This window comes from Strongylocentrotus purpuratus, unplaced genomic scaffold (assembly GCF_000002235.5).
Source record: "Strongylocentrotus purpuratus isolate Spur 01 unplaced genomic scaffold, Spur_5.0 spur5_scaffold_10, whole genome shotgun sequence".
Lineage (NCBI taxonomy): Eukaryota > Metazoa > Echinodermata > Echinoidea > Camarodonta > Strongylocentrotidae > Strongylocentrotus > Strongylocentrotus purpuratus.
Window position 1 is genome coordinate 11,091,710 of NW_022145595.1, and position 16,188 is coordinate 11,107,897.

The following is a 16,188-nucleotide window of genomic DNA, read 5'->3' on the forward strand; positions in this document are numbered from 1 at the left end:
TCAAATAGTAGTCCTGCAAAAAATTTATTGCAATTTAAATAATTCTCAGTGCATGGTTAAATGTCTTGTCTATTAGACTAGTTAATGCATGCGTACACACTTGCAAAGAATAGGGCTCACACAGAACCTGGGTAAGTACAGTCAAACCTGCTTTAGCGACCACTTGTATAGAAAGACCCCATTTTTTGTTTCCCTCGAAAATTGTTTCTCGTTGAAACATGTACTAAAGGAACCTGTACCTAAAGATCGCCTGCCTATAAAGACCACTTTTCTTGTCTCCCTTGTGTGGTCTTTGTAGACAGGTTTCACTGTATTTAATTTGAATCAAAAGAAATAAATGTTTACTGTAAGTTGTAGTCATACATGTACATGTACATGTACATGTAGATAATACATGTAGATGTAGATTATACATTTCCATCTACGCTTGTATATGTATGTCACCAAAATATACAATATAAATAAACAAACCCAGACAATGCACTCTCCCCCCCCCCCCCCCCAAATTCAAAACATCACTGTAGAATATAGATCTTTCTGTAAAAGACAGCTCTTTTAATCTGTTGAATGCAGTATACCTCTGTATAGCACATTTTTTTGTCATAGGCCTGTTCGCCTACAAGACATAGTGTGCAGTGTACATGTACAACCCTCGCAAAAAAAAGTTCTGCAATCGAAGTTTGAGCATTGATATCTCTCTTGTCACTATGTTATCATACTTGACATTGATATCATTGAAAAGCCTGTTTATTGCTCTATACAATGATGCCACATTTATACTGATTATGTAAAGATGGACTGTGCAGTACATCTGAATATGGGTCTAGGTCAAAAGTGAAATGTTGCAAAATGCATTGTTTTTCCTTCAAAACACAACCCATCCTTCAAACAAATGAAGAATTCACCATTGCATTACATTACACCATTGCACTTTTGACTTTGCCCAACTTTAAGGTGTACTGCAAGGCTCATGAGTATGAAATCAAGATAAATGATAATCGTTACAAATTGGGTATTGTTGTAAAGGGGAATTAACAGGCTTTCCCATGATACCCACATCAGATAATAATAATCATTTAAAGTCCACTCCAAATTTTATTAAACTGAAAATGGAAATTCTTTTTGCTTAATTGATCATGAGCCCGGCAGCCACTGAGCAGCGCCAGATCGACGTTGCTCTATTCCCTTATTGTTGAATGCCAAACGAGGTAGCAGCAACTCCCGTCTTTTAACGTCTTTTGGTATGACACGGCCGGGGTTCGAACCCACGACCTCCCGGTTGTGAGGCGGACGCTCTACTGACTGAGCCAACACATAATATACTAAGAAGAGAGATATCAAACTTAAATTGCAGAAATTCTTTTGAGGAGATCATTTTTAAGCACAATGCAGGTTTAGGTTATCATGAGGAGATATTCTGCAAAAATGAGTACCTGACTGAGGAACTAATGCAGGTTTCTGGGCAATGTTGTTTGTAGAATGAGGAGCTCGATCTCCTCAAAAATTTATGATAAATGTGATTTATTTTTCAGGATTTACCTCCACCTCCGCCAATACCACGGCCGATAGCACGGCCGATTCCACGAGATACATACTCTGGGCCTACTTCGGTAACAATGACTCAATTTGTGGAAAATAGTGCTTTGTTTAATACTACTTATACAAAGCATATTATATCTTCCTGCAAAATAAAAAAGCAAAAAGCATTTACTACTGAGTAGTACTTAATAAGTGCCATTCATGCAACAAATCTGTGAATTTTTTGCTGTGAAATAACAAAACTGTTTTTGTGATGTGTAAAATGGTATTAGATTCATCATGTTCTGTTCCATTGTGTGCAAATTATTTCCAATACTAACACTCCTCTGACTGATTTGTTGTTAATTTAGACCAAACATGTAGTTGTAAGTTTCAAATTTTCCCTAACTGATGTTTGCTACTTTTTTTTAAAGGGGGGTTCGCAAAGAACTTGGGTGGAATTTTTATTTCTGTTCCTGCGTGTTCATGTTTGTTTTATTTTTTAAAAATTGTTTAATAAAGAATCTTGTGTGTCATTCTTCGTTCTCTTTTCTTCTGACACCCTCTCTCCGGTACTTTGTTACCTTTCTTCAGTATGTAATATTAATACATATTATAGAGTAAAAAATTTCATGCGTCCGGTAATTTTTGTTTTGTTTTGTTTTTTGTTTTTAAATTATAGTCCATTCTATAAAACAGACGATACGCAGTTTGATTTTGTGGGTCGGTTGAATTGTGTGCCCGCATTAACTTAAGGCAGGTCTAAAACACACTCGACTACGCCTTGTGTGTTTAAACCATGCCCAAAGTTACCTTGTGCACACAATTCCTACCGACCCGCTCATAGTGTGCATCATTTGTAAGCAAGTTAGAAATGCATCCTACCATACATATTACTTACCAATGTACAATCTTTTTTCCATCTATTATCATCCTACTGTAGGGTATTATTTATGACTTTGCCATTTATGACTAGTAGTAGTACATGTAGAAGTAGTAGATGAAATAAAGTTGCTGTAAAATTCTAAATACCCACATATTTCATATTACAGACCTGCCAACCAGTACGATTTAGTCGTAATTTGTACGATTTTAAGAAGCAAATACGACAGTACGATTTTCCTCAATAAGATACAATTTTTTTTTTCTTTCTTTTTTTCTTTTTTTAATAATTTTTATATTTTATTGTTGTTTTTTGTTCAGTATAAGAAATCAATACTTTTAGCAATCATTATATTGATTAATGATTAATTAACTATATCAAATAATCGTAAAATAACACATATTAGCGAAAATATTTAATTAGTTAAATATGTTCTCACCATTTTTCTAATTTTCATATTCATACACTTTCAAATAATAGCTTATCATTTTTTAACCTAATTAACATTTATTTTTAGAATCATATTTCTATATGATTGTCCTAGTGATAAACAATCATATATCCACATGTATGTAGCCCATTAACCCCGCGTCCACACACAACAAATTCATTGTATATACAGTGTACATGTAGTTATACAACGAAATTGTGTGTGTGTACGCTTAGTGACGATACGTCGTATAACCAAACGTTGTATAACGAAACGTGGGTCTGGGCATCGTTTCGAACTAGAACTCGATAACGAATCACGGAATGTGTTGTGTGTGGACGTAACTAGAACGGTATAACTGGGCGGGGCTTAACGTGACCACGCGGGAAAGGAGACCTGACCTCTCATTTCCGCTTCCGTTTCGTGACCACAGTAGCAAACTGCACACCTATACGATGTTTCGCTGTAGAGTTTCGGGGTTACATTCTTGTGTGTGTGGACACCCTGGCATTTATACGATGAGTCTTTATACAACGTTTCTTGTGTGTGGACGCCTTGGAATTTATATGATGATTCCTTAGACACGGTTTTTTTATACAGTTTCGGGAATAAAAATTTGTGTGTGGACACGCTGTAACATAGTGAACTATAGTGGTGTGGGTGTACATATTATCTTTTGTATCTGCATATATACGTTATATTCTGTTTGATATTGATATGTACGTGTACATATACACTTTATTCAAAATCTTCCTTTGTCTTTTGCTATTACTTCTTTTATCATGATATAATCACGGCCCTCTAGGCTGTATCTTGCATGGCAGTGTATTTAAACACACTGCATCTGTATACTTCATATTCCGTTTAACATTATGTGACTCTACCCTATGTTTTTTTTTACGTTAACATGCAAATTAATTTTCATATTTTTAATATCCCAATGGATAATCTTCTTTTTCATCATGCTATTTGCAAAGTCTTTTCATTCTTTGGCAGTTAAATAGGAGGTCTTGATTTGTTTTGTTGTCGCAAAAGCTTTAACCTCTTTCAAGAAATTTGGATTTTTATCACTTATTTTTTTTCATTATTAAAAAGTTATACCGTATATCTCTGTGTATAAGATGCACTTTTTCCCTCCAAATTTTTTTTTGAAAGTCGGGGGTGCATCTTATACACGGGTACCAAAAAAAAAAAAAAAAAAATAAAAGATTTTTTAAAGTTTCGATTCATGCCCTCCACCTGGCACTGTGCCTGACAATGTCCTCCAGCTCAGTCATACCACTCGGAAACTAGAACAACACTACCTGAATGTCTGGATTTCTGTTTGGACTTAGAGAAAAATTTGCCTGTCATCTTTAGTTTTAAAAACTAATTATCGGAATAATGAACATTGAAATGTTCATTATTGTGATAACTTCATTATTACTAAATGTTCATTATTGTGATAATTTCTCTTTTACTAAATGTTCATTATTGTGATAACTTCATTTTTACTAAATGTTCATTATTGTGATACATGTAACTTCATTGTTACTATTATTTGTTACAAGTTCATTATTCTGATATTTAACTTCATTGTTACTATTATTTGTGACAAGTTCACAAGCAAAATTTGGCGCCTCCAAATGCACCTCGCAGTAAAATGAAGGTCCTTTCCCGCATAGGTTTTTGAACACGGACCTGGCTTGCTGCATGGCTACGGAGTTGGGGAAAAAAATAAAAATACATAAAAAATAGGGTTGCGTCTTATACACAGAGATTTACGGTATTTCAATATTGTCCTTGTCATTCTGTGTTTGTCAGAGTCTCACCCGGTAATCATTTGTATTGTCCATAAATGAGAAAAAATGCTTTCAAATTGATGTGTTGATAGCTTTTGTGCAATGCGATTGCAGAATAGACGGGTTTACTAATAAACAAAGGTTGTTCTTGACAGCGTGAAAGCTTGCCTGACATAGCAACAATTAACATAAGGGGATTCGGTACACAGAGTACCAAAGTGCTAACATCATTTTCGCTCGTCATCCAGCTTTGAATAGTGGATCCAAACAACCCAGCCTGTGCATGAGGTTCACTTTGAAATCATTCAAGCAACGGGCGGGAGCAGGGCAAATTCAGTGTTTGGGGCTGGTGTGATTACCATGGCATTGTTCAGCATAAAATGTTTGAAACCAGCAACCTTGACTTTGCCAGTATGCATCACACTTAGGTGCTCTATTGGATGTCATTATGTATCTCAGATGAGTTAAGTACATGTAGATGGTACATGAAACTAGGCCTTCTGCCAGTGGAGAGAAACATGCACAGATGGAAATACATTTGTAAATATGGTAGGGTTTCACGAAAACCATTATCAGTACGAGTTCGCTAACAACCCATTGAAACTTGTGTATTAGATTTAGAACTCAATTCAATAGGATCTCAGTGAACTTATACTTATGATGGTTTTGTGAAAGGATGCATTGCGGATGCATGGCAGGGCCATAATCAGGAAGAGCAATTAACACTGATTAAGCTTTTCATCTGTATTTATAAGACCTCGTATTAATTGCAATTTTTCTCCTTCTAATTGTAGGATTATGAGACACTGGACAGCGAAGCCCCCTCTGTACCACACCATGACATGCCCCCATCCCTCCCCGTCAGTGCGCCCGATGAACGACCCGAACCGCCAGCAGCAAGCAGAAAACCAGTCCCACCGATCCAACCACAAAGCGACAGTAAGATTTTTTTTTATTTTTTGTTTACAGCATCCAAATCAAATTAATACATCTGTAGACAAAAAAGTAGTTAAAAAGTAGACCTAAAGAAGGATTTAATTCCATCTAAAGCTGAGTTTAAGATAGTAGTCAGGTACTTTCTATCTAATAGCCACTGACTTATTGTTAGCTTTCGTATCAGAACGCTTACCCCCTGGACAATGACCCTAAACAGGTCCCCCAAATCTAGGTCCGGGGATCGAAAAATTAAAAGAAAAAAATTGCATAGGGCTCTTAATGTACATACCCCTCCCTAAAATGTGAGTGTGAAGCCCTGCATACTGGATGTTGTAAATGTTTGCTTTTTCTTGAAATAAATGTCTCATATTTTTTCTCACAATGTCAATGCTTCCAGACAAAGATGGTCAAAGAGATCCAGATGCGAAACTCCAGAGCCTGATCGACATCCAGAATCGTGTCAAGGATAATGAGATCAGTATGGACGAGGCTGTCAATCTTTTCAGGGAGTGGGAAGAGAGCCACAATCATACACAGTCTATGAGTGCAGTGAGTAAAGCTTGTTCACATTGAAGGATATTCTTGATCTGAAATTTGATTAACGCAGTTTTAGGAAGTGGGAACAGAATCACAATCATACACAGTCTATGAGTGCAGTGAGTAAAGCTTGTTCACATTGAAGGATATTCTTGATCTGAAATTTGATTAACGCAATTTTAGGAAGTGGGAACAGAATCACAATCTTACACAGTCTATGAGTGCAGTGAGTAAAGCTTGTTCACATTGAAGGATATTCTTGATCTGAAATTTGATTAACGCAATTTAGGGAGTGGGAACAGAATCACAGTTTTACACAGTCAATGAGTGCAGTGAGTACATACCTTGTTCACATTGGAGCATATTCTTGATCTGAAGTTTGATTAATGTAATTTTAGGGAGTGGGAATAGAATCACAATCATACCATACACAAAGATCCCCCCCCCCCTAAAAAAAAATTTAAAAATAAAAAAGTGTTTGAAGACAAATATTGACACAAAAATATATAATTTGGTTTTTCTGTTGTATGCAAAACACCTCAATTTTGTATTCTTTCATCAATCTTCGACTTCAAACACATTTGTTTGAAAATCCTTGCAGAAATGTGTCTTAATAAATGACATCCTCTTTCACATTATGATACAATTTTAGTGAAATTTAGCCATGAAATTTTTGGGGCTCCCAACATTACAGGGGCTTTAAAGGTACTATGTCCCATTTAAAGGCCCAAAAAATGAAAGGGTTATATTCCAATGGCATTTGAAAGATAATACTAATTTAGAACTCCCCTAAAAAAAAAGGGGGCTTGAAAATGTCTTTAAGTGGGAAAATAACGACTATTAGTTGTCAAATCGACTTAGGAGCTATAGAGCCAATAAGTAATAGTCTTGATTTTCAGACCATTTTGTACCGCATGATCGTACGTTTTATGCTGCGCAAAGATTCAATCAGTTTAATTTTGGCCATTAGAAGAAGTGGGTTATTGATGTAGACAAATGCTCATGTACCCTTTACAGCTCATTTTATGTATGTTATTACCAAAGAAGAAAAAAAGCCAGTCAGTCACTCAATAGTGTCCGACAGTGAAGTCTAGCAAGTAAACAGGTTTCCTTGCATCATTTGAATATTAGGACACTGCTAACGTTTAAATTTCACAGATAGGATATACATGACATATTTATGATTCCTGCAAAATTCTACAGAATTTGAGGTTGGCTGCAAAAGGGACATAGTATCTTTAATGCCTGAGTGGCTCCAAACAAATGGGGAAAAAGATGATGTTATTGAGGGGTTCGTTATGGAATGTGTCCAGCGACAAAAAGAAATTCCATCTTTCTTTTCTTTTTACAGAGACGAGGTACAGAAAGGGAGAGTCAGAGCAGCCTACAGAAATTATTCAAAAGGAAACAAGGGCGTCCCTCTACTGGTATGTATCATACAGACTCCCCCAACGACTCCAGGGGGGTGTTTCACAGAGATCCTAAGTTGAACTTATCTCTTAGTTGGACTTAACAATTATGGAAAGCCGTTAGCATCATTGAAAATATTTTGTAAAAGTTATTTTAAAGGGCATAAAATGTTGATTCAAATCATTCATATTGTCTATTATCAAGGTGATTTCATGTTCTTGATGTGAAATTTATGAAAAGTCTAAAATATTTGAATTTTTGCTTTTGAATATATTTTATTTTGAGGCTACAGATGGCTCTCCATAATATTTAAGTCCAACTTAGAGTTAAGTTCGACTTGGGATCTTTGTGAAGCACCCCCCTGGCCTAATATCTAGAACATGATTTCTCTGTCAGAACTTTAAGTGTACCAATCACCGCAACAAGTTATGCTCTTGATGTATAAAGAGGTTCCATGTTACTGTTCTTTAGTCAAATTATGAGCTTCAAATATTAACTAAACAAATTATTTGTTGAGGTGGTTGGTACACTTTAAAACCCCTTAAGTGTTGGGAGCCCAAATAATTTGATGGCAAAATTTCAATTAGATTGTATTATAATGTAAAAAAGGATGTCATTTAAGACACATTTCTGCAAGGATTTTCAAAACATATGTGTTTGAAGACGAATCTTGATGAAAGAATACAAAATTAAGGTTCTCTGTGTACAACAGAATTTGGGGCTCCCAACACTTAAGAAGGGCTTTAAGATTATTGTTGATATTATGACTGAAAGCATGCCCTCTAGTGGTCCCCTATTGCAGCCCATGTCCAGATTGTATAATGTCCCAAATGACTCGCGAAGCCATCATTCTTGCGTTTTACTCCCTGGTGTATGATGTGCATCGTTGGCTGTCCGCAAAAAGGTCATAAGAGTAATGTCATGGCAGTAAGGGCCTTCTTGCAGGCAGTCGATGACATTTATGTTTTTGTGTGCATTCTATAACGTGCTAAAAAGTACCCCTTCCCCCAACTCTAATATGCCCCTGTGAAATGCCCCTCTCACTAAAAGCTCTCTTCAAACTTCACCTATATTCGCTGAAAGCGTTTTGTACTTTTCAAGATTCTTCTAAAAGGGTTCTGAGTTATTCTTCTGATTTTGTCTATATATCTATTTTCATATTCTCTAAATTTGGCCTCTAAAATTGATACATTGGACATTTCAGCAATCTTGTTCACATATTTATCTCAGCGCTAACAATATTTAAAGTTAGTGTTAATACTCCTACCATGGGTAAATTAAAGCAAATTTATTTTTATTTTTATTTTTTAGAAACAACGTGCAGATTAACCATTCATAGAGGCACCTCTATTACCTCCCCCTCCTCCCTCCCCAAAACAATAGGATACACCCACATTTGGAGGCACCTATTTGATAAATCCGTTGCCCCCTTTTTAATATAGTAGTGAGTTTGGAGGGCCTTTCTAAAAGGTCATTTACAGAAATTTTGATTTAGGAGGGTTGCTGTAATGGCAATGAAAACTTGTATAGGCTTGGGTCGAATGGATCGCTTTTATTGTTCTGTTTGAGATTTTTTATACTCAAACATTACAATTCTTTATCCTAGCTGGAATTATAAATAACTTAGATCATGCCTTAAGTTCGTAATAGTCTGTATGGCCCCATCCAAGATTGAACACTTGACAGTTGTCCTAACCTTAGAATCTTTAAACTTCACTTGATTAAGATGATGAGAGTGATGCCGGTCAGAGAGGTAGGCAAAGGGAGCCCCCACCTCCCCCCGTATTTGTTTCGTCCGAGAATAAAATGGGTAAGTTCCCGTCAATAACTGGGTCGTCAGGGGTATTTCATCATCACTTCCATGTAACACCATGATCTTATACATACTGTATTTGTTTATAACAGCCCATGACATATGTTGACTATTTTCTGTTTGGTGTATTAACCTTCCATCTGGGTACGACATCTTGGTACTCCATGGGTATCATTCAATTATCAACACTCACCACGGACATGGATGGTTGTACCTCTTCACTCAATGGTGCCCACACATTAATACTTGCATTCAATCTCTGTAGTTTCATAATGGTCGAGAGATCAGCGAACTCAACAAGACTCTACATCTACTATGCATCAATTAATTGTACCTCAGTGTAGTTTTAAAATTGTTCAGGTATCAGCAAAAATTCAATAATTGTACATCTATCTTGCAATAACTCATTGTAGTTTCAGAATACATTTGGGATCAGCGAAATCAGTATACTGTACATGTACCCTTGCATTGACTCATTGTAGTTTCAGAATCTGTCAGGGACCAGCGAAGTCAATCTACATTCTATAGACCCACCCTAGGCAATTCGCGTTCTGTTCCTCATGCTTCCTCCTCCACGGCTAATAGCAATTTTAAGGGGGCTTTTGGTATAACCACCTTCCTTTTTGCATCTCTTCCTGCACTCTGAATGGATTGTTGGTCGATTGCATGCCATGTTCTGTGTTCTGCATTGGTATTTATGTTTCATTGGTTTCTAAAGGATATTTTTATCTTGATTCTTGCCTGTCCCGTCGTCTGAGCAATAAACTTCCAAGAAAGAATAATTTAGTTTTTTTAGAGTCCAACAAACTTGTTTTAAGTTCTTTATCTCATTCTGTGTGTATTTTTATTGATTGAAATCATCTTCATTAGGAAACAAACTTTTCAGATTATTGTCCCTTGTCTGCTTTGTGAATCAAATATAGTTTTTTGCATGAAGGTAGATTTTATCAAGAATTTCATCTCGTAGGCCATTTTCGTAATGTAATCAAATTGAATGCACAAATCTGTTACAAATAAGTGTGTTTTCAATAGTCAAAATGCAAATGGTATACATTTCGTTAAGTTTTGTTAAGTAGGACAAGGTCATATTGTTTGACCTACCTAGCAACAATAAATGAATGCATTTTGCATTCTGACTTTGGAAATACAGTCAAACCTGCTTTAGTGACCACCTGTCTACAAAGACCACCTGTCAACAAGGACCATATTTTATGTTTTCCTTGAAAATGGTTTCTCATTGAAACATGTACTTAAGGAACCTGTCTACAAAGACCACCTGTCTACAAAGGCCACTTTCTGTGTTTCCCTTGGGCGGTCGCTATAGACAGGTTTGACTGTACAATTATTTGTAACAAGTGAATGAAATAATATGTAACGAGGCACTTAAAAAAAGATTTATGCATTCAATTTGATTACATAACGAAAAAGGTCTATTAGAAGCATGAGAAACACCTGTATCATCATGGTTCTTGCACCCCTTTCATTTTTTCTTGCCTGGATGCCTTTCTCACCTGCAACCCTTAACACTGCATCCATGTAACCCCATGTCAGTCAGGGGTGGATCCAGGATTCTATTAAAGGGGTGGTCAGGGACAGGGGGGGGGGGGTTCAATAAGCCCCCCTCCCAATTCATATGGGGATAGGGGGTGGGGGTCAGACTCCCATTACCTCCTGGATCCACCCCTGTTTATTCATTACTTTGGTTTATCTGGAATCTCTTATTTCTGATAAATATCCTTTTTTTTTAATGATAATGTCACGTTTCATCTTTATTCAATTACTTAGGATTGTTTTGTCTTGCTCTGTCTAAAATCAAGGTTTATTGTAAATGTTTATTATAAATCAGTTAAATGCCTCATGATTGTGTACGGAATGAAATTGGAATCAGCATGATCTGATTAACTTTGTTAGTTTAGTATAAAGTCAGCATTGAACAGAATACTCAGCTGAAAGAGAAGACTATTTATGTAAACCTGTACATACAGGCATGTATTGCAAATATCTCTGAAAGCTTATCTACTATTTTGGTAACAAACGGTTGTGACATTTATAGAAAGGTGATATTTCATTGACTCTAAGTTGATGCCTTAATACCAAAATTCCTAAAGCCTTGAACAGAGTCATAAGTTGACACTTTACCAAAATTCCTAAAGCCTTGAACAGAGTCATAAGTTGACACTTTACCATAATTTCTAAACCCTTGAGCAGAGCCTAGATCTGCCAGTTTCTGGCTGTGTCAGTAGAGAGCCTATTGTAGTCTCACGGTGCAGACACTGTTACGTACAAAGACTGACAAGGGATGTGCCTGCCCACTAGGAAACCATGATATTGGCCTTTACAGACAGGTGGTCTTTTCATACAGGTGTTTGCTTCTGCAGATTTGAATGTACATGTAGCATATGTGTGGACATGAGTTGCATGCCTGCATATACAGGGATTGTTTCAATAGTAATTTGGAGGTTTGATTAAATGATTGATTGATTGATTGATTGATTGATTGATTGATTGATTGATTGATTGATTCACCAATAACAGTAACAAAATGTGTACAAAATATGTCTTTACGATAGTAAAGAAATGTTACAGAATCAAAATATATGCTAAAGGATGGTATTGAATGGGACCACAAAGTAGCACATGCGTGAGCCAGCCTGGCTTCTCTACATTTAAATTCACAAAATACAAGACGTTCAATTTGAAATCACAAAACACATAATAAAACAATCACTACTCAGTTACACAGAGTTATAAACAGAGCAATATACCATCAGTTATTGAAATTATTGACACAATGTATGATTTTTAAGTGAGTTGAAACTGCTTCTAGATGTTTTTAATTTAACATCACTTGGTATTCTATTATAAAATCAAATCCTAAAGCAGTTCTCGTTCTTTTACCCCATAAATCATTAAAAACAGCATCACAGCAGGGTGGGCGTCGTCTTCGAGCTCGATCAGAACCGGTGGCAACGGGTTTCACGTCGCTAAGTAAATCTCTTCGTGAGAATCGCACGTTCCTATTGTATCATGAATATCACTGTGTGTTGTGCATCTTGAATTTTATGGCCATTTAACAACTATACCCAGGAATGTTTGATAGTTACCTCTCCCTCATACCCCCTAACGCCTCGATGTGTGTTTTCCATTATCTCTCTCTTCTCTTTTCTTCTCTCTATTCCTCAGAGATGTCACAAAATTTGCTACACCGTAAATTATTTCTATATTTCAATGTTTCTTTGGTGAGATCAAAGTTTAATTTACCCTCTTTCTGTGAGAATACTTTGTTTTTTCTTCATATCTTTGCCCAAATGGGCAATTTTTATTGTAATAACAAACAAAAATCATGTTTACATTTTATAAAAACAATATGAAAACATTATTTGTATTCATCATTTATCTTCTGCAAGAATATTGCCTCTTTTTGTTCTTTCCTCTTTTTGTTCTTTCCTCTTTTTATTCTTTCCTCTTTTTATTCTTCCCTGTCCTAAAAACTAAAAAATTAATATTTTGTCCCCTTCAGAACAAAATAAGATTTCCCCCTTTTCTTTGGACATAACAATTTCTTTTTTTAATCATCCCCCATCTCCCCATCGATGAAGTTACATCCTTCTAATATCTTCTTTTTTTAAAAATTGGATTTGCCAATGTTTTTTCCTGACTTGCTCGTGACTTTGTGAATCCTCGTCATATTGTTGTATCCACCTTGTGTTGAAGATGATTTTGTGTTCATTTTTACCCTTGTCCTTTCAACTATAATTCCTCCCTCCCTCTCTTGTATTCACTACCTGTATGTTATTCCTCCCATCCCCCCCCCCCCTGCATTTTTAACCTCATTGTACCTTTGTTTGAATTTGAATATACCTTTCATGGATTTTTCAATGTGTGATTGTCACTGTAATCTTGAATGTGCATGAGAATGACATTTGCGGTATATAACAAGTCTAACATTGACAAATATGTGAGTCAGGATTGTGAATTCCACTCTCAATTACGCATCTTTATTAGTGTATAATAGTATTCAGATGGTGTCTACATGTAAGTCCCCAAAAGAGCCTAAGATAAGAGCTTGAGAGTTCAAATCCTTACCCAATCTAGAGCTGCCTCTCTCAACCAAGGTGTAGAAAACAGGAATTGTTAGCATTATTCAAATCCTTACGCAATCTACAGCTGCGTCTCTCCACCCAGGTGTACAAAATGGGAGCCGTTACTATTTATTCCATGTACTGTACTACATGTATGCGGCCATAATCGCAACAGGAGCTAAAGCTAGAGTTACACTTTCTAAAGATCATAACAATGTTGTTTCATCTTAGGTGTTATACTTAAATAAATTGTTATTTTTTTATATTATTATTGATAGTATGAATGATATTTAATACTCCATGACATTGTAACTATTGATTTTCTTGTTATTATTGTTATTATGAATAATAATAATAGCAGTAGTAGTAGTATTTTTTCAATTTTTTTTAATTATTATTATTATTATTATCATCATCATCATCATTATTATTATTGATAGTGTTGTTATCATCATTAACATCCTCATTGGTGTCTTTTATCACTATTATTGTTGTTTTTAATTATTTTTAATGATATTCAAAATTTGATATGTGCATATTTTCTAGCATCGAATCTCACCCAGGGCTCGACTTCCAAAGTGCCCATCACACAGTACCCCAACCCTGGGTACATGCGCGGATGTGATATACACGGTCTAGGTATACCTCAAACTCTGCTGGAATTCCGCATATATCACACCCCCACTCAAAGGCTTGTACACTTAAACTTGCTCCAATTTAGTAATGCAGCCACGAAAGCTAACTTTGAACTGCATAAAGAAATATAAACAATATATTATGATCAAACCTGTGTGCACTATTTACATTTGTGTTCTAATCTGTGCTTAATAGACCTATTTACTTATTCCATGCAAAATACTTTTTGAACAAGTCTTTCTCTTGACAACTGTATGCTAGCCAGAAGCTTGCCCGACATTGTTTGGTGTCTGTCATTATATTATCGTATCTCCTTTGTCTATGTTGCATTCATTATCAATGCTGTGTATTAAACATAATGTAGGGGCTACGTGTTTGCCAGATGGACCCAAAGAAGTTACTTATTTACCCACAGAATTGTATTCAATGAAATGGACCGGGTATGGCAATTCTCAAATTTATTTCATTTTCGATGTGTTTCGCTTGATTTCATATAATTTGAAATGGAATAAGGAGCAGCCTATCAAGGTCTTCATTTCCACCTGGCAAGAAATTGCACTTCTCTGGTTCTCAAAAGACATGTTGTCGGAAGTAACGCAAAAAATTTCCCCCGATTTTGCAGTGGTTTTGTTTGCCCAGTTATTGCACAATGCTAAATTACCAGATGCAAACAATTACATGTAGTAGCTATTTTTAATGTTCATTGAAATCCCGCACATTAGGCATTCTGCACATTTTGATTTTCATATTTTGCATCAAATGAGCTACGTACTCCACATCACTGTAGACGTTTTCCACAAAAATTTAAGTGCTTAAAAAACAGATATAGCAATCACAAAAAATATGTCACATATTTATATCAGTGTTATACTCTATGCACTCATATGTACCATTTTCAATGAATCTATTCCATGAGACAGATGATGACCTCACTATTTCAGATATACAGTAGTTTAATTTTGTATATGGTTTTGTAGATACATAAGTTATGAAGTATAACAAAACATACATTTAGTTAGATTACTTTGCATGAAATTAAGATTTAAGGAATGAGGCTCTTCTTTTCGTAAAGTTTGTTTTAAATATCAGGATTAAGAAAGTTAGAGAGAAACTTACAGATATCCTGCAGATAATATACCTTTTTTCTATTGAGTTGATAGTTTTGTGTACAGCCCTTATTTGTTTTCTTTTTTTGTTTATAACTTTATATTGTGCAACTGTGAACAAAAGACAGTTGAAGTATAAACAGGTAATTGTTGCCGGCTGGTTAATACACAAGTAGTCCCTGTATTAAAGGCACACTGTCCTACTTGTAGATACTTGCTCCCTCTATATAGAAAACTTCCCCAATCGGTGCCTGTTTGTCCCCCATGATCCTCTTTTTCTTATGTTAAATGAGAGCTGAGTTAATGAGATAGCCACCTGTCACAGTGACGTCGCTGGCTCGCTTTATGGTCTAATCCCTTCTGGCTGAAGTAGTAATGCCTGCCTTTAAAGGAGAGCCCCAAATAGACCAATCAAATTGTTTCACAGCTGCTTTATGATGTTGTGTAATCTCTAATCTATTAAAAACAAAAGAAACTGAACATCTCTAACACATGTAACTTGAAAAAATTTTGGAACACACAAAGTTAAGTAATAGTATGGAAGTTTTAATACACTTATATCAGAGATAGCTGACATTGCATGACACAAAGCAACTTGATCTAAAAGCAAGCCTGACCCCAGCAGAATAACAAATTTAAGAATAAGTCAATTTACAAAAAGTTACTGTAATTGGTTTTAAGGTATACCATTTAGTTTCAATTCTTTATGTCATTAATTAAGCCTGTCATTAACTAACTGAACAAAACATTGTATTCCCTTTGAGTTAGACACCACTTTATGAGTATATTCCTTCTCATAATTAGTCCAAATGATTCAATATCACTTTCAAACTCTCAGGGAAATGCACTATATCGTTAGTATGTGAAGGAGTTGATAATGATATTAACAGGGTAATTAATTTTCCTTTTATTCTGAGTGTCATAATTAGGCCTGTCATTTATTATCATAACCCCTTTGAGCTCATAGACAGTCCACTTCAAATTCTGAATTAGACATCACTTTATGAAAACAATATTTATTGCACAGAGTTAAACCTCGAAAGGCCAATGGCCTAT

General features: G+C 35.6%; 1 protein-coding gene across 7 annotated transcripts in view; it reads left to right on the forward strand.

The window, feature by feature from the left end:
- LOC100891634 (phosphoinositide 3-kinase adapter protein 1) overlaps positions 1 to 16,188 on the forward strand; it is an 83,447-nt gene that overhangs the window by 47,076 nt on the left and 20,183 nt on the right. For 6 of the 7 annotated variants that reach the window (XM_030979473.1, XM_030979475.1, XM_030979476.1 and 3 more), the window contains 6 exons: positions 1,533 to 1,610; positions 5,407 to 5,551; positions 5,946 to 6,097; positions 7,437 to 7,512; positions 9,791 to 9,913; positions 12,228 to 12,308. In XM_030979473.1, coding sequence (XP_030835333.1) covers positions 1,533 to 1,610; positions 5,407 to 5,551; positions 5,946 to 6,097; positions 7,437 to 7,512; positions 9,791 to 9,913; positions 12,228 to 12,308 — 655 coding nt within the window. Of the gene's footprint in view, positions 1 to 1,532; positions 1,611 to 5,406; positions 5,552 to 5,945; positions 6,098 to 7,436; positions 7,513 to 9,221; positions 9,306 to 9,790; positions 9,914 to 12,227; positions 12,309 to 16,188 lie in introns of all 7 variants that reach the window. The other variant, XM_030979472.1, reaches the window with a different exon arrangement.